Consider the following 22,734-nt stretch of genomic DNA (forward strand, 5'->3'; position numbering starts at 1 on the left):
TTCCCTTTTCCCTTAGACTTCTTTGTTTTTATCTCTCTTTAAAGATACTATCTAGAGATTTAAACTATGAGATTAAAGACTAGGCAAACTAAATACCAATAATTTACTTAGGTAAATGTCAAATTTCCTATCACACCAAGCAACATTTAAGTATTTTCAGAGAGGATTTTAATATCATGTAATTGGGCTGATTTAAACATTTCTAAATATTTTATAATATTTTAAGTTTAAAAATTGGATGGGTAAAGGAGCTGTTACAGCCTAAAGTGATATGATATGAGCACTACATATCAGGGACCAGCAAATGTGACAGCCCCCAAGTAAGAGAAGAAAACCGGGTGGGGGGCATGCCTAGCTAAGTGTTTCATAAATTCTCAGCAAATACCTAGAAATACTACACACCACTACAGAGAACATATTCCGCCAGTGGTCCCAGCTCCAAACCGAGCTGACATTGCAGGCTCTTCTTAGTTCTCACAGCCTTCTGTCACTGGGAGGGAGGGAAGCACTGGGCCAGGCAGGGGGCTACAGAGGGCTGGGATGTTGAGAACCAGGGGAGCCACTCCAAGTAGCAGACTTGCAAACACCGGGACAGGAAATCACCATCTCTCAGAAGAGCAGATGTCTCAGGCCCCTTGCCTCCTCCAGGGCACCTGAGTCCCTGCTAATGCCGATGACGGTGCTGGTGCGTCAGCAAGCACCTGAGTAATTCAGCTTTCACTGCGGAAGAGTGGAGGCGCTAAACTAAATGGGACAACTGAAATTAGGGCTCCGGGAACGAAATGTTATTACTGCGTTTATGATTTCCTGAACATCACGTAAAAGGAAAGATTTCAAAAGGATGCTATAATCAATGTTTGCAGCACAGAATGAGGCCAGGCTTTTTAGAACCAAGGAGTCTTTCCACAAGGAAAAAAGTAAACTGAAATCACTGTACTATCTCCACTAATATTTTGGCTTTTCCTACATATTTTAAACATTACATTTCTATTTGATTTTCCTGGAGGCAAATGACAGGGTGGCAGCACCTGTCCTCCCTTCCTTCTCTCCAACATTCTGTGCACACCTCCCCTTCCCCATCCTTCCTTCACTCACTCTTTCCCCCAGTGCTCCTTTCCTTCCTGCTCCTCGTTTTCCTTCCTCTTCCCTCCTCTTCCTCATCCCTTTCCCCCTTCCCTCCCTTCTCACCCCTTCCTCCCCATCTCCTTCCTTCACTCTCTCCTCTGCCTTCTCTCTTCCTCCTTTATTGTCTCCACCCCTCTACTCCCTCCTCTCTTTTCTGCTCTTTCCTCCCCCTTAAACATATAAAAAGTAATTAGCCCATCCTGGCTTATCTCAAGTAATGCATTTCCAGCTGAAACTGCCCAGGGAACCAGGCCAGGAACGGTAGCTTAGGCGAAATTAGTTGGAACATGATTTTTGATTTCTGAGTCACAAAAATGAATTTAAGCCACTATGATTGCAAAACTACACCTCAAGAGTCTGATAACATCACAGGTGAGAACATGGGGTGCTAAGAAAAGGGAAGGTGAGCAAGCTGCCGTACAGGTGCCCAGACGCCAGACCATTTCTGGCAGTCAGTCTGCCATCTCCCTAACTCCAAAGATTCTGGAACCATTTATAGGAGGACGCCCAGTACCATAAGCCTGTAAAAAACTGTAAATGAGCAGGCAATTATGTTCAGCACCAGCTAATTTTGGGTGGCCATCTTCAAAACCAGCCCCAAGGCTTTTAACAGTGTAAGCCAAAATATAGAAGTCCCCCCACCACCAGCGGTAGATTTTTATTTTACCATGAGGGACCTGATGTCAAATGCCTAGGAAAAAGGAATCTTCTGGGATTTTATATAAAAAGAACATGGCCCTGGAATCTGATATAGAGGCCTGTTTTTGGTTTCCCTCTGGGGATGCAGAGAAGCGGTAAAAATAGTTTTTTACCACTCCTTAAATAAAGAGGTGTCTGAAAGTGAGCACATTTGCTCATTACCACCACCCTATGAGATAGAAAAGAAAGGAAAGCAGCAGGGGCGGTAGCCAAGGATTTTAACTCCAGTTCTGTCACTTTCTGGCTGTATGATTTGGGCCAGCCTCAGTTTTCTCATCTGTGAAATGGAAATAATACCAGGGTTGTGGTGAAACTAATGAAGTGAAATGCCTGGGACACAGTAGGTCCTCAATACATGCTGGCCCTCCAATATTCTCTCCGCACCTCCACGGAAACACTGCCACCCTTACCCAAGAAAGATGAATTTTGATCATTCCCAACTTCACATTTGGTGTTCAGCTAAAGAGCAAAAAACTATTTATCTAAAAGCTTATCATAAGTCCATAGGACTTATCTAAGGAAAGCTATTCTCTGAATTAGTAGGTACATTTTCACTTTTCTTTTTTCAGAGAAGCCCAAACATTCTTTCAATTTGGCTAATTGTAACTCACATGGGACAACATTTTCTTAACAGAGGAGACAGGATTCACTAATTTCACAAAGCAACTTGTAGCTATAAATTAATAACGACATCTCCCAAGTACTGGGGTAAACATTTTATATGCATTTATATTTCATTTATGCCTAATAATCCTATAAAGCAGATACTACAGTTATCTCTATTTTATAGGTGAGGAAACTAAGATGTAGGGATTTTAAATAACCCAGGTGACAGAGTCAAGGGCAGAGCTCAGTCACAAGCCAGAGCAGAGAAAGGTGTGAGTTTAACATCATACACCCCGTCTTCTTTTTTCAGCATAGGGTTTACCCACGTCCTCATACCATCTGGAAAAACTACAAATATTCAAAGGATAAAATTTTTGACACCTCCCCATGATCTAAATTCCCACAACTGTATTAGAATTTCGAAAGCCACCTGTGCTCAGTGCCTTATTTCAGAGAAAAATCTAAAACTATCACCATATTCCAAAAGGAAAGTGGAGACCTGAAATTCTCTCTGCCAGTTTTCCTGTAGTTATTTCTGTGTTTTTTTTCCCCACCTCCCATTTTTCTTAAATAACAGCTATTTTATAATCATTCACAATGATTCATTCACCATGGTCCCAAGAAAGAAACCACAGAATATTGTCAGAGTACTCACGAGAGGAAAAGACAGAGCAAAACTTCCAACTCGATTCACAAAAACTCCTCAAAAATATACAAGGAAACCAGCACAGTCCACCGACGGCCTCACTGGTGAGAGACAAGGGCCTCCTGTCGCGTACGGAGGGCTGTCACGGAGCAATCTGGTTCTGGAGTGTGACAAACGTGCTGGACCTGCCTCCACCGCGAGCCGCCCCGGCCGCCTGTGCCCCCACGTGGGGCGGGTTTTGAAGCGGGGACTGGCAGCGAGTATTTCCAGTTTTGAGGGAATGGGACAGAACCCGAGCTCCTTCCAGGGACTGCACAAAAGAAAGAATCCGACATCTAGGAAGTCCACGCAGCAGCGCGTGCGTGCAGATGCCCAGGTGGGCGCCCAGGACTCGGTGGAGGGAGGCTGCTGACCATCCCAGGTGGACGGTCCCTTGCCGGCTCGCAGTCGCCAAAACGTCCGGCCCGGGACCAAGAAACGCGGCTGCAGGGGCGGCGATCCCGGGCCTCCCTCCGCACGATCCGCTCCCCGCGAGGACGCGCCGCGCGCCGCGCCGCACCTGTGTCCCAAGGGGCGGCCTTGGCCCCAGAGCCCCTCGGAGGAGACGCGGCCCGAGGGGACGAGCGCGGGCCCTTCCCCGCTGCAAACTGGGCAGAGCCGGCGTCGCCCGGTCCGGGGCGTCCCCCGCCCACCTGCAGCCGCCCCTGCCGCCCCGCCGGCCGCAACCTCACCTCCCGCCGCAGCCTCCTCTTCCGCCGCCATCGCGGGAGCCACCCGGCCGGCTCGGCAGCCCCGGCGCAGGCAGCATGGAGGAGCCCCCGGCCCGCCCCGCCGCGGCCCAGGCGGCGGCCCCGGAGCAGACGCGCGGCCACCCCCGGGGCTGTGCCCTGCGCCGCGGCCACCGAGCATGCGGGCTGGGCCTCGCCCGCGGGTCTGGGCACCGCGGGGCTCCCGGGCCGGACCGAGGGACCCGGGCGCGGGGCGGAGCCACAGCCGGCACCGCCCCGCCGACCCCTCACGGACAGGCCCGTTGAGGCTTCCTAGAAACCAGCCTATTGAAAACCGGCTTCCGTGATCCCATTGGGATTCGTGTTGTGAGTGTTTCGAAGACTGGAGTTGTAGATCCTTGGGGGGAAAGATGAATGAAGATCATTGCATGGTGGGGTATTGGAGAGAGGCGCTGCACGAGGGGCTTCCCTGGACCTGCTCTTTTCTGCACAGACAGAGACGGTCACCGAGGAAGCTCTTTCGGCTTCTGGAAAGGTTGGGTAAATCCAGAAGCAAGATCCTTTGGGGATCACTTAACAACCCTACATCCTATGAGGACGTTTCTAGAAAACACTGGTTTGCTTCCCTCCCACCGATTCCTTGGTTACACTTTGCCTGGTGGAGGTAGTGGAGGAAAGGAACAGCAGAGAAAACACTAAAGCGTTGCATCAACCAGCCTAAATCTAATAATTTTCCTACAAGGACTCAATTACAGCGTCTTACTTAGCTGCTCTTGTGTCCCGAGGGCAGTTCCTAGGGCCATTATTAGAGTCTGGGCAAGGGGGGTTGGAAGTCTGTTCCAAAGCAGAAGAAGGTATAACAGGAGAAAACTGTGGCAGTCGTGAGGACTGGGACTTTATACAGCTGGAGGTAGAAGAGGTGCTAAAATAACACACACCAAGACACAGCTCTAATCAAAACCGTTTTTGAAACATCTTGCTCCTAGCTTTCACTTGAAACTCTACCCCAAATTATACTAACACCAGCTTCTGCTGGCAGCTCAGAAAGAGTAATTCCACAGAGGGCCTAGCACATAGTCCCAAAATCTGCCCTAGGTTCTCCCTGAACATGTTCAGATCCTGGCCTTCTGCGCAAATGAACATTGTTTTGAGGTGATTTACCAAGTGCCCCGGGAGGCGGTGGGAGATTTAGACGTGGATATGTGGTAAATGCCACCTTAACAGTGAAGCAGAATTGCTAGGACTGTGGTTAAAATGTACAGTACTATTCTATACATTGTCTTGCTTACAATGCATTTGTTGGGAAAATAGAATACTTTGGTCAGGGCCCTCGCCTCGGTCCAGTTGGGTGTGGTTCAGCACCCTTTGAAGGAAAATTGTGTGTGTGTGTGTGTGTGTGTGTGTGTGTGTGTGTGTGTGTGTGTGTGTGTGTGTGTGTGTGTGTGTGTGTGTGTACATGCGCCATGTATCTTGTTGCTGTTCTTGTGTTGGGTCACCATAAATGCCAGGTCTCTTTCTTAGGAATTCACATTATGGTGTCCAATAAACTTGCCTGTGAATCACTGCAGTCCTCATTTCTTAGAAACGATGATTCAACTTTCACCCAAAGCCTCAGAACAAGACAGAGGGAATCCAGAATCTGAAATATGAAAGCAGAAAGAGTAATGGACTAGCAAAGCAGACCCACAGGATTCCATGGGGGTAAATCCCTCTCATTGTTTAATATGTGTTCCCCTATTGTTCAAGTTTAAATCCTACTTGCTTTTTTTTCTTTAAGATTTGGAGCTTTATTTTCTAAGACATGATTTTTTTTTTTTTAAGAATAGTTATATTATACCCCATAGGTTAAGGCAGAGATAGAGAGCCACACAATATCTTGCCAGATGGCTAGGAAGGTGATCTCTTTTCCAACCAGTGGGTTGCTCATAGTTTCTCTTTGGAAAAAATGTGACAAACGTGATTTGAAACATGGTTCACAGAATACATGGTGTAGTTCCTTCTGGTCAACACTGGTCCCCTGCCAAAAGTCAAGGAACAGCCTTGCTTTCCAGGAATCATTGCTTACCCTTGAGTGAACTCAGTCTGCTCATTAATTTGGTGTCACTGCTAAGTACTCAGGCAAGAACAGTACTGGTTTTATGGTGGAACAAATATTCCTTTGCCCATCTGGAATTAGGAACCACTGCCTCACAAACTATGAATTCCTATCCTTTCCAGTCTCTTGCTGGGATTGTAACAATATAACTTAGTCTGGAGGTTTCCTTAAGGCCACTTCAATATTTTATTTGGTCCAGGACATTAAACAAAAATCCACCTGCTTGAGTGAGGTTAAATTGAAGAAACTATTTCCAATGATGCATAAAAATAAATACCCATTATTGAGCTCCTAAGTTACTGAGGAAAATTAATTAATATTTAAAACTATCCATTCTTATTACCCTGCCCCCAGCATTCTGTGCAGGGTGAATCCTGGGGAAGTTTCTTGGATTTACTGAGCAGGTTGATGAACAGGAGTGCAATTTGGAGAAACAAGAGGCGGGAAGTCTCATGTGTTCAGAGGGATACGTAGAGCTATAGTGTGCTTCTGGTATAGGAAAGATTAGCTTGAGCATGACCTAAGAAGGGGAGGAGAGTGTATGTACTCATGAGAGAAAGGGAGGAGAGTAGATGAGGGGTGGCAGCTGCCATAGGGAGAGGAAATTCAAGAAAGATCTTTTAAGAGAGTATTTAGGGAGCTTCATTATGTAGTGGAAACCCTCTTACATTATTTCCCTGGAAAATAACTTCAGCAAAAGCTACATTCCTTTGCAATGCTTTTGGAGTTGTATTTTTTTTATTAAAAGTGTAAACATTTTGACATTGGCCTTAGGTGGAAAGTAGGGCCTCCCACAAAATACAGGTAACTCATTTGCTCACAGATATTTACTGAGCACCTACTATGTGCCAGGCACTCCTGTAAGCACTGACTTTTATACTTCATCTGCTGTTCATCAGCTACTTTATATAGATGTTCTCACAATAAGCAATAAGGCAGATATTATTTCCTTTGGCAAAGTTGAACGGTAGGTATCCTTTTTCCCATAGCTCAGTGGTTCTGAAAGTTCGGTATGCATGAGAATGTGCAGAACTTCACACTCACCCCGAGATTCTGATTTAGTAGGTGTGGGGTAAGACACACTAAATCCGTATTTCAAATAGGCACCCCTGTTGACTTTGAAACAGTTACTGAGTACTTTAGGCAATGTCTCTTCAACTTGTCAAAAATGAATTTTCTTAAGCCTAGGTTGTTGATAAGGTGGGGGTGAGGGGGGTCAATATTTCTACTAGCCAGAGGACCGGAGTAGCAATATGTTATAATTCCAAGAAAATTACAGAGAGGAATAAAACGTAAGACAAGAATAGGGGAATGGCTGTGCAGACATCTCTATTTGTGGAGTTATTGCTTCAGTTATTTTTACCTTAGGGATTATGCGTTTGTGTGTGTATGTGGGTATAAGTGTCAAAGGCTGAACCAATATTTCCTTTTGCAGATTTTGGACTCTTAAAGCAGGCAGGGTATCCTGGGTCCTCCTTAGTCCTCCTAGAATTGTACAGGAGGGTTCTTCAAGTTCTGTTCATCATTATTTTACCCAAGAGGACAGGAAGAGTAAAGATATTAGGCCAAACATTGACAGTTTCCCTTTCCTCTTATGAGTTTCTCCCTTTGGAAGAGACTTAAGAGTCATCCTGTGTTTAGAGGTTTGATCATGAATGGTTTAATAACAAGGTAAAGTAACTCAGAGATAACTTGGTGGTAGTTAGCACAACCTCACCTGGAAAAATGTTTTGATTTCCATTAATCAAATCCCATCTACCCAATTTAGGCAAAGCAATTGAGCCAACAGTAGTTAGACTACCCACCCCTGGTTGCGTCTTGGGAGGAAATAAGTTACATGGGTGCCTATTTCTGATAAAAGAGCTTTAGTGGAGATGGACCAGTGAAGAGATGATCTGTTCTGATGAATAGGTGGGATGGCAAAAGCACTAAAAAGACCAAGCCCTGGTCACTGGGCCATACATCCATTCATCCTTTTTGTATGATGTTCAGAGACCCAACCCTATTCCTGTGACTCTCCAAAGGACAAGAAACCTGGGATCCAAGCCCCCAAGCCATGGACTGGCACAGTGGTTCTCAGTACTCTGTTTGCAAGAGGTCAGGAAAGACATTAATGGACCAGCCTTCAGTTCATACGCAGGCAGTGGCAGATCTAGCAAGACTCTAGGTGCGATGGCTTCAGGTGAGAACCACAGCTATCAACCTGTGTGGCACCCTTTCGATTACCTTGTAGCTTGTCAAATGATATCAGGTGGTCATGTGCTCTGGGTGAGTCCCACCCCAGTACCAGGGATGTGAATCTTAATTAGTTTTAAGTCAATCACCAGGCCAGGTACTGGTTTAGGAATGCATGGATGACAAGATGTGAGGGTCACCTTGCTTAGCATGCTTCTGGAAAAGCTTTTCCTTGCTCTTAAAAAGAGGGAGTACTCAAGTAGTTTCTCTTTTTAAGGCCTTCCATGTTGTGTGAGAATTCGATGGTAAGAGTCGCATCTAGCCTCTCTGAGAAAATGAGAACAAGGACAAAGTCAACACTTTGAGGATGACAAAGTAGAAAAATGCAAAGAACTTGTGTCCTTGGTGTTTTTGAGATGCTAAATTGACTACCATGGAAGCTCTCTACCTTGTGTCTTAGTGTTACATGAAATATTTTCCTTATTGTTGAAGTCATTTTTACTTGTCATGTCACTTGCAGTGAAAACTACCCAAAGTAACAACTTTGTCACTATCACCCCATGTGTTCTTCTGAGGTCCTAGAAGCATATGAGGCCATTTGTCAATGAAGCCTGCACTATGATTTGGGAGAGTAGAAGGAGCCTTGGACTTGGGTTCAAGAATAATTTATTACCTGTATTTTGAGTAGGTCACAGTCACTTGCTTCTTGTTCATTATCTATAAAATGATTCTTTATTTACAGTGTAGTTGTAAAAAACAAAATGAATAATGTTAAGTGAAATCCTTTTGTATACAAATGTAAGTTCTTTGTATCACTAGATGCTTTTGAAAGATGAATTTAGAGTCTCCAAGTTACTCTAATGCCAAACTTTGACATTTAGTGTCTTCATTGCCTTGTCTTACAGTGGTATTATGGAAATGATCCATGTTGGGGAACAGCTGGAGCACAAGATGTTGTGGTACCTGGGCCACTTATATTTCCATTTATTCTGAGGCATTTTCAATTTACTGCTTGCTAATTTGTTTTGATCTAGTGGGATTGTTGCTATATACCCAGCTAGTACCTACAATGATAACTTACAGTTTGTGTAGCCATACGTTTTTAGCTACAGATTTGAAAAGATTTTAAATATAAACTTGTTTGACTATCTTGATTGTTTAAACATAACACAATTGAAACTTCAAATATTTATTTTGTTTTTGATGAGAGCTTCAAGTGCAAATGTTAGTTAGTAATTTACATGTACAAAATAGTCTTTCCTGAGTTTTGGATAACAATTATCTGAAAACTCAAAAATAAAACCAAAAAACCTCACCAACAGAAATTTTGTAAACATAGTTTTTATTCTTGTCTTACCTTCAATGAAAAAGCCTTCACACCCCCACAACATTTTTTGAAACTCAGTAAATTGAACACCAAACTCAATAGCCTGATGATTATTTTTCTAGACAACTGTTGGATTATATTGCTTTTAAAAAAATAACTAAGATATATTTTTATTACTTTATTCCTTTTTAAAGCAGCAATATCCCCTCACATTTTTTTTTTCCATAAAAATCTAAAATATCTCTAGTAGTCCCAAGTGTCTGGTATTTATATTTGTTCTAAGTGTTTGTTTCATTAAGATTTTTCAGAAATAAGTGCACTTCTAAAGAGAAAAATAAAATTTAAATAAAGACAAGGGGAAATAATCATGGCTGTAGCAAAACAGTCATTTTGAATATTCTGAATTTTAAAAACTCAAAGAGAGATTATGTTTAGTAGCCAGGGACCTCTACTGATTAAAATCTCAATTCATTTATTTGTAGATCATCAAAAGATAGCTAGCCGTTTTTCCTACCAGTAGAGACTGGTTGATTGATTGTCTAAAAAGTTTTCTACAATAAAACACCAAAAATAAATGTACTTAAAAACATTTTAAAATTTACAGATTTACACAAAGATATGTAGTTGTTTTAAAAACAGAAAAAGTATCCTATTATAGAAATAAATGAAACCCTATCTTAAGCCGTAGCAACCAAAGAATGTTTTTAATATTCCCCATTTCTTATTTTTCATTCAACTAATAGCTTATTAAATCAGCTATACATCCCACTCAGAAGTGACTGATTTATAAGCAATTCCCTATTTTCAGACAGCACAATGCTTCAATACATTTGAAGATTTAAAGCTATGTTAATAACAAATACATGAAAGAAAAATAACATAACTTGCTTTAATACAAAGGTTTTTAATTAAAAAAAAAAGTCAAAGTCTACATTAAATCAGGAAATCAATAAATCTGAGTTAAACAAGCTTTCTATATGCTTAGAAAAACCAAGAACACAGTTTATAATAAAACTCTTTTACTTCAAAATAGAGTCTAATTTAAAGAAAATGTTATTATGCCCAGTTGATTAGATAGGGTTTTGTGATTTAAATTAAATGATTCACCTAAAATATGGGAAATGTGTAATAGAGAAAATTCAACCTTAAGGGTTCTTTGCAAATTATCTAGTTAATTTGCATCATGAATGAAATTCTTAGCTTCCAAAGGGCAGACACAGTCTTCAACTGCTTTTAGATAGGCACTTAAGAAATGCTTTTGATGAGGAGAAAACCCCAAAGATTGTAAATCATCGTATGAATTCCAGGGAAGAATGAGACTCTAAACAAAGTAAACTTTCCAGAACTGCTCTTCCACTGCCAAGAAAGCATAACTATTTCCAAGTTCTTTCTGATAATATGAATGAGGGACATCGAAACTAAAATGCTCTATTCTTATGTAATTAAAAGGTAAATTTAGGTAATTCAGCTCCTTTATATCAATCTCAATCTCTCCCTCAGTCAACTTGAATCAATGTTATTTTTCTGTATTAGAAGAGTTGCCATACTAGGATTAGAGGATGTTGTAATCTCCTCATAGTTTACTTAATTCATTATCACACTAACAAAATAGTCCCTTGTTTAAAAAGGGGGTGAGGTGGGATAAGAAAATGTCCTAATCCCCAGCAGAAGTTAAAGGTTTTTTTTAAGTTAAAGGCAGTTATAATTAGAAAATTCAGTTAGTCAAGTTGAGATAACTCCAGGGTTTTAATAACTCTCTCTCCTAAATACTTAGCCACATGATCCAGACTAGAAAAACAGAGATGAACTATTAGATGGACACACAGTAAGTACCCAACGAATACTTAAAAAGAAACAAACAAAAACAGGGGAAGGGGGGAGGTACCAGAGGGTCTTATTGAAACACTGTGGAGCTACCTAGCAGCAACATTTATAAAGGTTTCGTAGATTTGCATAATGCTCCCATGCAACTCTTCCCTGTTAGGAGGAATTACAAACAAATCATCACTTTAGGTTTTGATCACAAACCATTCATAATTCTTTAAAAAATTCTGTCCATTAACAGTTAAGACAAACATTAGGGCATTCTTTGTAAAGTATTATTCCTCATGTCTAGTACTCATGAAACCAAAACCTCAAGAGAGTCGTTTAGAATTAAAATGTTGAGCTAGAAAAGATTATTCAATTCTTAGGGAAATACCCAAAGAATTTGATGCTGACATTATCTCCCCTATCTTCAAATACAAGCCCCCGGCTTGCATTTACTTCCTTAATTCCATCTGTATTAACCACAGTGACATAGCTCAACATGAACAATATTGCCCTTGAATAAGCTGACCTCTGTCAAAGATCTGTGATGTCTGAATACAGCATTCCCACGGAAAAGTTAAATTCTACTCAGTTGTGAACATCCACTCTGTTCAGGATCTTTGGTACATTTGGAGAATAAGAAAATAATGGCACAATAATACAAGTACTATTCAAAGAAAAATTTTTCATCAAAAGAAATGAAAGTTAACCAGCTATGATATGTAACAACTTTCTAGAAAACCAAAGTAAACACCTCTTTGTTCTCTACAAGTCCATTTACATGATCAGAAGTTTGACATTTAAAAAAATATTTTAATAAAAATACACTAGTTCTACAAGCAGCCTTCACGGTCATTTCTTAAATTCAACTCACCATAATCAAATTAAAATAATGCCATGTCCTCTTGTTAAAAAAGAAGTCCTCTTGTCACAAGAAAAGCAACTTTACATTTTATATAATACAGTACATCTCCCTATGAGTATACAAACTACATATATAAAGGTCATCAGTATTTCTGAATGCAAAGTAAATATATTAGTGGAGTGTTTGAGTGAAGGTGTTAAACAACTTCCTCCGTGTTATAAACTTGTTACTTCCTACTATGGAGCTTGTGTAATAACTTGATGATAAATTCTACTGCTTAAAGTATCAGTGTTGTTGCTTTTTAAATTTCTTAGAACCAGTGCAGAAACTGTCTTCATATATAGTCTACAGATGTCCAAACCAATAGGACAAATGTTCTAACACCAACTATGGAAGATGGCTTTTACTGATTATCTAGACCCATAAGATTTGCAATGAAACAGCAATACTGCAGTGTTACCTACAGGTTAGCCTATGTTGCTTTAAATGATATGTGTTTGTCCTGAATTGATTAGAAGTGTTACAGTTCAAAGCCACAGCACACACAGGCAGAATGAACCTTAATACGCATGTAGGCAGTGCAGTTAGAAAGGGATGTACGTTCCTTTTATTCCAGTACCTTCATATAATAAAGTTAACAAAAATAATAAAATATTCCAAAAAAAAAAAAAAAAAAAAGCCAGCTGGCACTGCCAACCAATTCCTGTAGTAGTCTTAGAAATCCTAATCCTGTAGAATTTCCTCTTGTAGTTGATAAGCACCACCGTCTTCAGGAGTATTTCAGTGTATTGTTATCTACGCCAAGCAAGCCTGGTGATGCAGCTACCTGAGTTCTCTTGGTTGTGGGTGAATGTGATCTTCATTCATAGTTTCCCCGCTTTCATGTAGGTGGGGATAGAGCCACGTTGAGTCAACCCTTCAAACCTTTTATAGGTATAATTGAGAAAAACCCAGTCTTTGGATTTGTAGTCCGGTTCTGTGGTATTTGGCACTAGAAAGATAGAAAAATTAACCAACAGCAAAAGAATTTCATTAGTGAAATGTCACCATCTTCACAGACATTTAATAGTGTTAGTTATGTTATAGACTGTCTTACCTGGTTGTAAGATATCAGATTCAGGGAAGTCATCAAAATTTGAAGTATCATCAATGCTTTTGATTTCTATAGGGATTGCCGCTGGCCTTTCCCTATGAAAAGGTATTGAGCAGCCATGGTAAATTTTCTTGAACTCTTCATTTTCCTACAAATAATTCTACTTGTAAATTCTAATAGATATTAGAAGGGCCAAGGAAATTTATTGTGGGTTTGAGAATAGGTAGATTTCGAAAGAGTTGTGTATAATTTTTTATTAAAATATTTTCATTAGGCCTGGCCAGTTAGCTCAGTTGGTTAGAATGCAGTGTTATAACACCAAGGGCAAGGACTCGGATCCTCGTACCAGCCAGCCACCTATATATATAATTATGTATAATTAAATATATATATATAAAATTTTCATTTACTTGTAATTTTTATATCTTTGTACCAAGACATTCTTGTGCTATTTTTTAAGTGGAAAAACTAGAGCCATGAAAGGAAAATGAAATGAAACAAGAGCTAATGCAAGGAAAAGCAAAAAAGAGATTTTATTTAAAAGATTTTATAGTTATATGATGTATATGGGATATTGTGAGGACTGGATCCTGCCTGATTGATTTAGGAACAGAATTCTTCTAGGAGAGGATGCATAAACCAAAAGCCACTTGGGAAAATAAGATGCACAAAGGGTGAAGGGACTATACATTTGTGATAAAATCTGAATGCAAAAACTTCTTAGTCATGTAAGTTTTAAGAGAATCAGGGATATTAGGTTAAAAAGAAACCAGTCATTAAAATGCCTTCATATCATGCTAAAAATGTTTAACTGTAGAAATAATTGAAAGAAGTTAGTTTTTATTGTTTTTATTTTTTCTACAAATATTTATTGGATCTATTAGGTGCCAAGTTTAACAAATTATGTAAAAGCATGTATATATTTTTACCAGAATTATTACAAAGTATTTATACTTAATATACTAACTTAATCAACTTAGTTTAGTGGAAAGAACCATAGACCCTAGAGCCCTGAGATTTAATCTTTCTTGTCATTAACTAGCTCTGTGACCTTAGGCAGGCAAGTCCCTGCTCTGTGAGTGTTTCCTCATTATAAAACCAAGAGATCGGACTGGTGGTCTCTAAGCATCCTTCCTACTGTAGAAAGGTAGGTATCATAGTTCTTTTCCATGAGATGATGCACGTACAGTATAATACAGCATAGCAGTTAGAAGTTAGAATCAAACTGTCTGGGTCCAATTCTAGCTCTTTCATTTATTAGCTATGGCAGTGTAGGCAAATGACTTAACTTCTCTATACCTTAGTTTCCTCATCCGTAAAATACGGATAATAATAGTTCCTATTTCACAGCGTGTATTAGAGGATAAGATGAGAAATGCAAGTAAAGTACTTAGAACAGTGCTGGACACACAATAAATGATTTTTTAAAATTAGCTATTATTATAATAAGTGGAGTGCCTCGCACATGGTAGGATCTCCAGTGAAGCTCTGCACTGAGGAAGTGACACAGAAGCTGTATTGAAAGATGAAAAGGAGTTGGCCAGGCAGGGCAGAGGTAGAGGTCGGAACCAGGCAGGGAGCATTTCAGGCAGAATGAACAGCAAATGACAGAACTCTGAGGCGGGAAGGAGTAGGAAAGGCCATCCAGATGCACCCTGGACATAAGAGGAAGAGTCATATCCTGCAGTCCTAAAAAAGAAGTTAAGCGTTCTTTTTTCTGAGTGCAAAGGGAAGGAGAAAAATGACATGATCAGATCTATATTTCTAAACTGTTGCTGTGCAGAGAACAGTCCAGAAATATTGAAGGTAGTTTGGCCATAAACTGAAAAAAGGCCAAAACTCACAATTAACAACTATAAGCAAATTCTTAAAAGTTACTTGCAGTATTTAACTTTTCCTCCCAATGTTTAGACTGTACCTGATTATAAATTAAAGAGACAAAGTATGGTATATGTATTAGAGAGAGAACAAAATGAGGAGTTAAGTGTGAAACGTAAACACATCTTTCATGTGCTAAAAGCCTTCACTGTGTAAGTATGAATACAAGAATCTAAACAGGTGCACAATATGTGTTTTTTCCCTTAAAGTGGACAGTGGCCTAAAATGAGTCATTTAGCTGTAGACTATAGTCCTGCTCACTTATACAGTCTAGAAAACACTGATTTAACACTAACAGTGTTACTTGTTGTATTTGATCTGGCAGAATCCAAGGTAAATTAATCACTAAATCTAGAAATTCATTTTCACTCAGACCTCTCCATTCAAAGCCTAGGAACATACCTGATGTGTCCCCAGTCTACACCTTCAAAAAAGGGATGACCTTTTATTTCTTCAACTCCGCTATTTCCAATTCTATTTTCAGAATCAATACAAAATCTAGAACATGGAAACAGATAAATTATCATATACAAGTTACATCTGAAGTACGCTAGTTGCATTATTTCAAACATTTCATTTTTTTAAAGCATTACAATTTTTTTCCATTTACTGAATGCTTATTGTGGGAAATGTGAGAGAAAAAATTCATCTGTAATTACACTATTTAGAGATAACTACAGTAAACATTGTGAAGATATTCCCTTCTAATCTTTTATGATAATATTAAAAATATTGTGCTGATATAGTAGTTACTATTTTAGGATTACTTTTTTTCACTTACTGTTGTACTGAGAAAATTTCCCAAAGTCATTAAATATTTTTCTATAAATTCATTTTCTAAAATTTGTATATGGAGATATTACAATTTATTTAGCCAGTTCACTATTGTTGAACATTTAGATGGTTTCCAATTTTTCACTATTAAAAATAATACCATGATAAACATACTATACCTACATCCTTACACATATCTGCTAATCTGCATAAGCAAGATTCCTAGAAGTAGAATTGCTGGATCAAAGGTCATAAACAGTTTAAAGATTTTTTATAGTATGGCTGTCCCCATAGGTTTGTCCCAATTTGTATTCCTTCCAGCCATTCACAATAGTACCAAAACACGTCTTAGTCTAGGAACAGAGTGGAATCTTTTGCTTAGAAGATTTCACATATAAACTTTAACAATACGAATTTCTGCCACTAACAATTTATTTTCCCTTTTCTCTCTAATAGGATTGGGTCATTGCATTTTAACAGGAGTGACCTTTTGCTTTTAATATATATCAGTAACTGAAACAATACAAGGCCCCTTCCTCTTCTTAACTCCTACTTTTTTTTTTTTTCTGCATACTTCCTTTTAAGAGTTTACATTTTTTAAAACACCTTTTCTTTTTTTATTATTTTTTATTAGGAATTTATTTAAATTGAAACATATTGACTGTACTTATATATGGGGTGCACAGTATATTTTAATACATGTATACAATGAAACCACCTTTTCTTTATTGGTCTCTTTAACTGTATGGATCAGTGATATTCCCTCTCCCCCCACAAAAGTAATATGAGTCTTTTAGGTACTCATGAAGTTTAAGTCACCATGAACTCCTCTAGAAATTTAACCACCAACCTGAGAATTAAGTCCTTTGCTTTCTCAGATATAGGTACCTCTGGAGGAAATACCAAAGTTTCTTTCCAGTTCATCACTTTTCTGTATGTTTCTTGGGGTGTTTCAGAACAGAAAGGTGGATATCCTACGTATCAAAGAAAACAAAAGTTTTAATCAGCTTCTGTGATCAATTAAGTTATACCTACTAAATATGTGCAGCAAGAAATAAAACAACTTTGAGTGTTCTATTAACAGTAAAAAATGCCACCATTCATCAATTTACAATAAAATTGCTAATAAAGCCAATAAGGTAAAGGATTTAAAGCATTGCCCCCCTTTTTACCTGAAAAACCATGCAAATACAATTTTGATACATGGGAGTTTGGATTAATTACGCCCCCCTTCCTGAAACAGGATCCCTGGAGAGCTGATTGGTATTTATCAGTATGTATTTAACATTGCAGGATGTCAGAAATAAGTTTAAAAGAGTTCAGAAATTTTAGCCCTTGATATCTGCAATATGTTCGAACTACAGCACTCAATGCATATATTAACAGAAATGTATATACTATACATATAAATGATAAAACATACCTATTAGCATTTCATACATAATAACTCCCAAAGACCACCAATCACACAATTTGTTGTAACCAGTCTGCATGAATACTTCTGGAGCAATGTAATCTGGCGTTCCAACTGTGGAATATGCCTACAAAGGAGCAACTTGTCAAACCAGCATTCTTAACGTTTTTTAAAAAATCTGAACATGGCTTAATACTAGAAAAAGCAATATATATAAAAGTTAATTTTTCATTTAATATTAACTTTGCATGTTTACCATGCATAAGGTTTAGTGATAGGTACTGCATCAGACAATACATTATAGAATACATGATTTCTGTCCCACAAGAAATTCAACAAAGTTATTCACATATATAGCCCTAAGTCCATTTCAAAAAGAATGAAAAGGTTGGATCCAGGAGGCCTGACGTCCCCAGTCACTTCTAACATGTTCTTGGGCAAGGTGTTCAAACTCTCTGAGCCTCAGCTTCCGTTTCATAAAATTGGAGCAATAATTACTTGCCCTGACAGAGTTGATATGAGGATGTAACGAGAAAAGAAATGCGCTTTGTACACTACAAACTACTATATAAGCATCAGGTATTTTCATTATAAACATAATTCCAGGATACTGCTTATCCACCAGAAGGCTATGCAGTTTTTCATTCTTAATTCTTATAAAATCTTACAAAAACTATTTCTTTAAGGCAGTAGTTCTTAAGTAGGGGTGGTACTCTAGGGGCCATTTGAAAATGTGTGACAGCAGATTTTGTCATCTCAGTGATCTGGGGGAGGGCATGATTGGCATTTAATGGGCAGGGGATCCAGGTGCTAAAGAAATTTCCTTCTCCAAATACCAATAGAGTCCCCTCTACTTTTCCCTTGGGAAACACTGATGTAAGGCATGGCTACTATCAACCATGAGAATAATGAAACACGCACATGAGCAATCACCTGTGAATATTCTGTAAATAGGGGAGTATGGAATTCCCTCACCATATTTTTAAGCAGTATTCATTTTCTCACTTTAAAAGTAGGGAATACTGCAATTCTTTTCTTAATTGTAAAATCTGACCTAAAAGTGATACATTTAAAAATAGAACAAAGCTTTTCTCCTTAATGCATTGCTCAATATAATTTTAGAATGCTGAAATGTTTTACAAGCATAGGAAGTTTGCAATAACCTGGCTGAGAATAAACTCAGTGATGCAAAGGTCATTTTATTTGGTTTTAGAGGGCATCAGACATTATTTTTCAGTCTATTTACTTCCTGGGGGAATGTGGAATTAGTTTCTCTTTCATCACTTAGTTGAATTAAACAAATATTTATAGAGTGTATACATAAGCTAGGCGTTATATAAGAAATTAGGAAAACAAAGTCAAAAGGCACAAACCTAACCTTATGAATGTTCATGGACTTTGTTAATAGGATAAAGGGAAAGAGGGAAAAGGAGAAGCAAGTCTTACATTTGTCAAGTAATAGAGAGGAAAGAGGATGGGGTTAAAAATAGTGTAATTCTACATTAAAGGAGTAATTAAGTTTATTTGTGGTAAAGTCTGCTTTCAAATTTTATCTATTTTATTGTAACATTGTTGACATCCCAAACTTCCTGTTTGTCTGTCTGTAAGTTCTTAGAAACTCAAAACCACCTTACATGGTGATTGATATTTGTCGTATCTAGACTATACCACAGGCATGGAAAACGGAAAAATGGAAATCACAAGTCATTCGTTACAATCACATTCATTTCAGTGAGTTTTATTTAACATGCTAATTACTAATAAACAGACATTACTTACTCATGGGTATGCTCGATAAAGTACTATAAAGTTTTATATCAAAGTAAAAATCAGCAGTTCACTTAATATACACGGAAATTTTAGAGACACTAAGAACACTGTGTGATCCTAGAACAAGCTCTATCATTGCTACAAAGTAAGTAGTAATCATTGCGAAGATGGGAAATAATCAAGTAAAAACCAGATGAGATTTTAGGGCCAGGGCACAAAATTCTTTTTTATTTTTTTTTTGTCTTTTTCGTGACCGGCACTCAGCCAGTGAGTGCACCGGCCATTCCTATATAGGATCCGAACCCGCGACGGGAGCGTCGCCGCGCTGCTAGCGCAGCACGCTACCGAGTGCGCCACGGGCTCGGCCCCACAAAATTCTTTTTTAAAAATAAAGGTGAACTCACCAGTTGTCTCCTGTTCTTCTTCCACGTTTCTGCTTTCCTCTTTGAGTTCATGTTCTGAAATGCTAATTTCAACAAGACGGAATTGTAATCATGAGCAAAAAACTCTCACCAAAACCAAAACCACACACATACAAGACACATTGATTTAAGGAGTGGGGAGAGGATGTGAGAGAACCTCCAATTCCTGATAGTACTGAATTCAACTGGCTATAATTTTTAACCAGAACAACAACAACAAAAAACTTACAGAAGTCACTGGGTGGGTTGTGTGTAAGATTTCTGTAGAATTCAGTCCTGTGAGCTTTCTTTAACCCCGTGCATAAACCAAAATCAGATAATTTTACGTGACCCTAAAAAAAAAAATCCAGTAAAATCGCAAGATTAGGTTAACTTTGAAAACAAAAAGCCTTATTATAAACTCCTCAATTGAATGCAATTATTGTAAAAATTCTTAGCTTGGAATTCATACAGGTGAAGATTTAAAATGATAAATATTTTATGATGATGATTCTAAAAAGTAGAAAATGGAGAAGATAAAAAGACAGCCATATTCCCTTGATGTCATTTCACTCAAGTCTATTCTGTGAAATAATGTAGTTTAGCAATAATCTAAATTGCAGTTGTCTATTTCTAATCACAAATCAGCTCTACTACTCTACAAAGTATTCAGCAACCTAATGATTCACCAGTTTATTCACATGCCTTGGCATCCAATAAAAGGTTGTCAGGCTTAATATCCCGATGGATGAAACCCAACTGGTGGATAGCATCTATTGCCAGAACAGTCTCCGAAATATAGAACTGTGTTTCCTCTTCTGTCAAGGTATCTTTCTTCATTAGCAATGTCATCATGTCACCTACATAAAAGAAAGTAAGCAGTATGCTATTGAAAATGCCTCAAAAGGGAATACCTTATAAAAACTTTCCTTGTAGCTCTACAGTGAATACCTGATTTTATATTTTATGATCCACCCAGTATATCTTTACCCATTTCTGGGGCCAAATAAAAGTGTTATTGCATAAACAAAAGTTTCATGATATTTAATGGTTTTAAGGTAGAAGTATGTAAAGTCAAATTAGATAGAGCTGATAATGAAGTAATATCCACCACTCAACATCCAGAATAAGTTGCTGATGAAAGTATGTCAAACTGTAGAAAAGAATTAGACTAAGTTCACCTAGAAACCAGACAAATCCTTTTAAAGTATCAAAACACCCTGAGCTCTTTAGTCCAACAAAAATAGGATGTCATCCCACTAAGAGTCACCTCTAGACATTCTTTTACTTCCCAGGATTTTTTTCTTTAAAAAGGGGCAACGAAATAGTTTTAACCACTATCTGCACTGATACATTTGCAACACAGAACTGGCAAATGATAACATTTTTTTCATATATTTTCGAGTCTTTTAAAAAAATAACACGTAGAAGTAGGATTCTTTGTCCTCCATTCCCATTCTGTTCCCCTTTCCCTGTTTTCTGAGCAATGATTATCATAGATTTGGTTTAGTGTGTATCCTTCCGGCTCATTTTTAAAATATGTTTTCATATACACATATATTAATCTAGGAATAGTAGTCTTTTGTGTGTTCTTTGAAAATTACATAAATGTTACAAACCGTATGTGTAATTCCACAGCTTGCTTTATTTGCTCCACTCTATTTCTGAGATATTACTCTTCAACCAAATACAGCTTGTGACTTTTAACTACTGTAAAATATTTCATCATGTAATTATACCAGATTTTACTTATCCATTCTTCTACTGATGGGCAATTTATCTTGCATCCAACTTTTCACTATTATGACAATGCTCCCATGAGCATCCTTTTACAGGGCTCTTGTGCACATATGGAGGAGAATCTAGGAAATATAGCTGGTTGTAGAAGTGCTGGATTGTAGGACATATGCATTTCTGGCGTCACTGTATATCTCTAAATTGCTCTCCATAAATGTCAGAGATCAATTTATAAGAGGCCAATTTTCCCCAAAGCCTCACCAATACTCAGAATCATCAGACTTTTAATGTTTTTGCTAATATGCTGTGAAATGGTTTTTCATTTTTGTTTTTATTGGCATTTCTCTGAATATCGCTGAAGTTTAACATATTCCTATATATTTATAGACTAGCCAGAGTTTATCTTGTGTACATTGTCTATCATTTGCCCATTAGTCTGTCTTTTTCTCTTTTGACTTACTTGTCTTAATTGCAGACTTAAAACAATCTGCTTATATGCAGTGGACCCAGAATGGTGGTATTTAAAATGTGCTAACTTTATTATTCCTTCAAAATGATCTGATTTGTGGTCAAAATTTTGTAGAATATTGAAAAACTGACTATGTAAAATCTCAGTTAGGAATATAAAAGTAAGCCTAATCAATAAAATTATTATTGCATATAAAGATGTGCTTGTGTCATTATAACAGATTATGTCACTGCTATAATGTTTGCTTTTACCTCCAGGGAGAAATTCCATGATTAGATAAAGGTTCCTCTTATCCTGAAAACTGTAAAACATCTTCACTACCCAGGCACCATCTGCTTCTACTAAAATATCTCTTTCAGCTCGGATATGGGCCACCTAGATGAATATATTTTGAAAAAAGTAATAGTTAACACATTACACATTTTTCAAGCTCACCTCTTACAATTATCCATCCATAACAGTCATGAGGAAAGCTGGAGTTTTAGAAAAGATTTAAACATATTTCCATGTTCATGTTCTCACTAAATATGGAGAACCTCAGGAAATAGTTTAATTTAGCTTATACCTTTAGGCCTGAAAAGGTGACATTGACAGGAATATTAAGGGAAGCTGAGGCCTTTGAGGGAGGGCAATGATTAGTATGGCTACTTGGATCCCGGCTCTGTCATATAAATTTAGGTCAGTAGTGTGCTTACCTCTCCTACTCGCTCGTACCCTCACTTCACTCCACCCGTGATGGGCTTCCTTCTCTTCTCTGGGCAGGCCAAGATCATTCTTGCCTCAAGGCCTCTGCATTTGTTACCTAGACCTTTGTTCTACCAGATCTCTGTACGTCACTCTTTCTCATTATTCACTCTCTCAACAAATATGCCCTCCTCAGAGAGACTTTCCCTGATCTAATTCTTTCTCCTAAACCCAGATCATGTGTCACCCTATTCTTTTAAAATTTTTTTCTTCACAGTACTCATCAATCATGACAATCTGAAATAGCTGTCTGTTTACTTCTCCACTACTATAAAAGAACAAGGATCAGGTGTGTCTTGTTCACCACTGTATTTCCAGAACATACAACGGTACTTGGTACACTAGAAGGCACCCAATAAATGCTTGTTGAAGGAATGAA

General features: G+C 38.4%; 1 protein-coding gene across 4 annotated transcripts in view; it reads right to left on the reverse strand.

Moving 5' to 3' along the window:
• Positions 1-9,332: 9,332 nt before the first annotated feature.
• STK38L (serine/threonine kinase 38 like) overlaps positions 9,333-22,734 on the reverse strand; it is a 69,927-nt gene continuing 56,525 nt past the window's right edge. For 2 of the 4 annotated variants that reach the window (XR_010021342.1, XR_010021343.1), the window contains exons 6-15: positions 21,863-21,986; positions 20,111-20,265; positions 19,656-19,758; positions 19,409-19,470; positions 17,244-17,361; positions 16,671-16,794; positions 15,449-15,544; positions 14,634-14,857; positions 13,172-13,263; positions 12,978-13,066 (exon numbers count right to left, since the gene is read on the reverse strand). Coding sequence is in view for 1 of the 4 variants with exons in the window: in XM_063075311.1 (XP_062931381.1) it covers positions 12,939-13,066; positions 13,172-13,263; positions 15,449-15,544; positions 16,671-16,794; positions 17,244-17,361; positions 19,409-19,470; positions 19,656-19,758; positions 20,111-20,265; positions 21,863-21,986 (1,002 nt within the window). In the remaining 3 variants the exon portion in view is untranslated. Of the gene's footprint in view, positions 13,067-13,171; positions 13,264-14,633; positions 14,858-15,448; positions 15,545-16,670; positions 16,795-17,243; positions 17,362-19,408; positions 19,471-19,655; positions 19,759-20,110; positions 20,266-21,862; positions 21,987-22,734 lie in introns of all 4 variants that reach the window. The other 2 variants (XR_010021344.1, XM_063075311.1) reach the window with 2 other exon arrangements.

This window comes from Cynocephalus volans, chromosome 12 (genome assembly GCF_027409185.1).
Source record: "Cynocephalus volans isolate mCynVol1 chromosome 12, mCynVol1.pri, whole genome shotgun sequence".
NCBI lineage: Eukaryota > Metazoa > Chordata > Mammalia > Dermoptera > Cynocephalidae > Cynocephalus > Cynocephalus volans.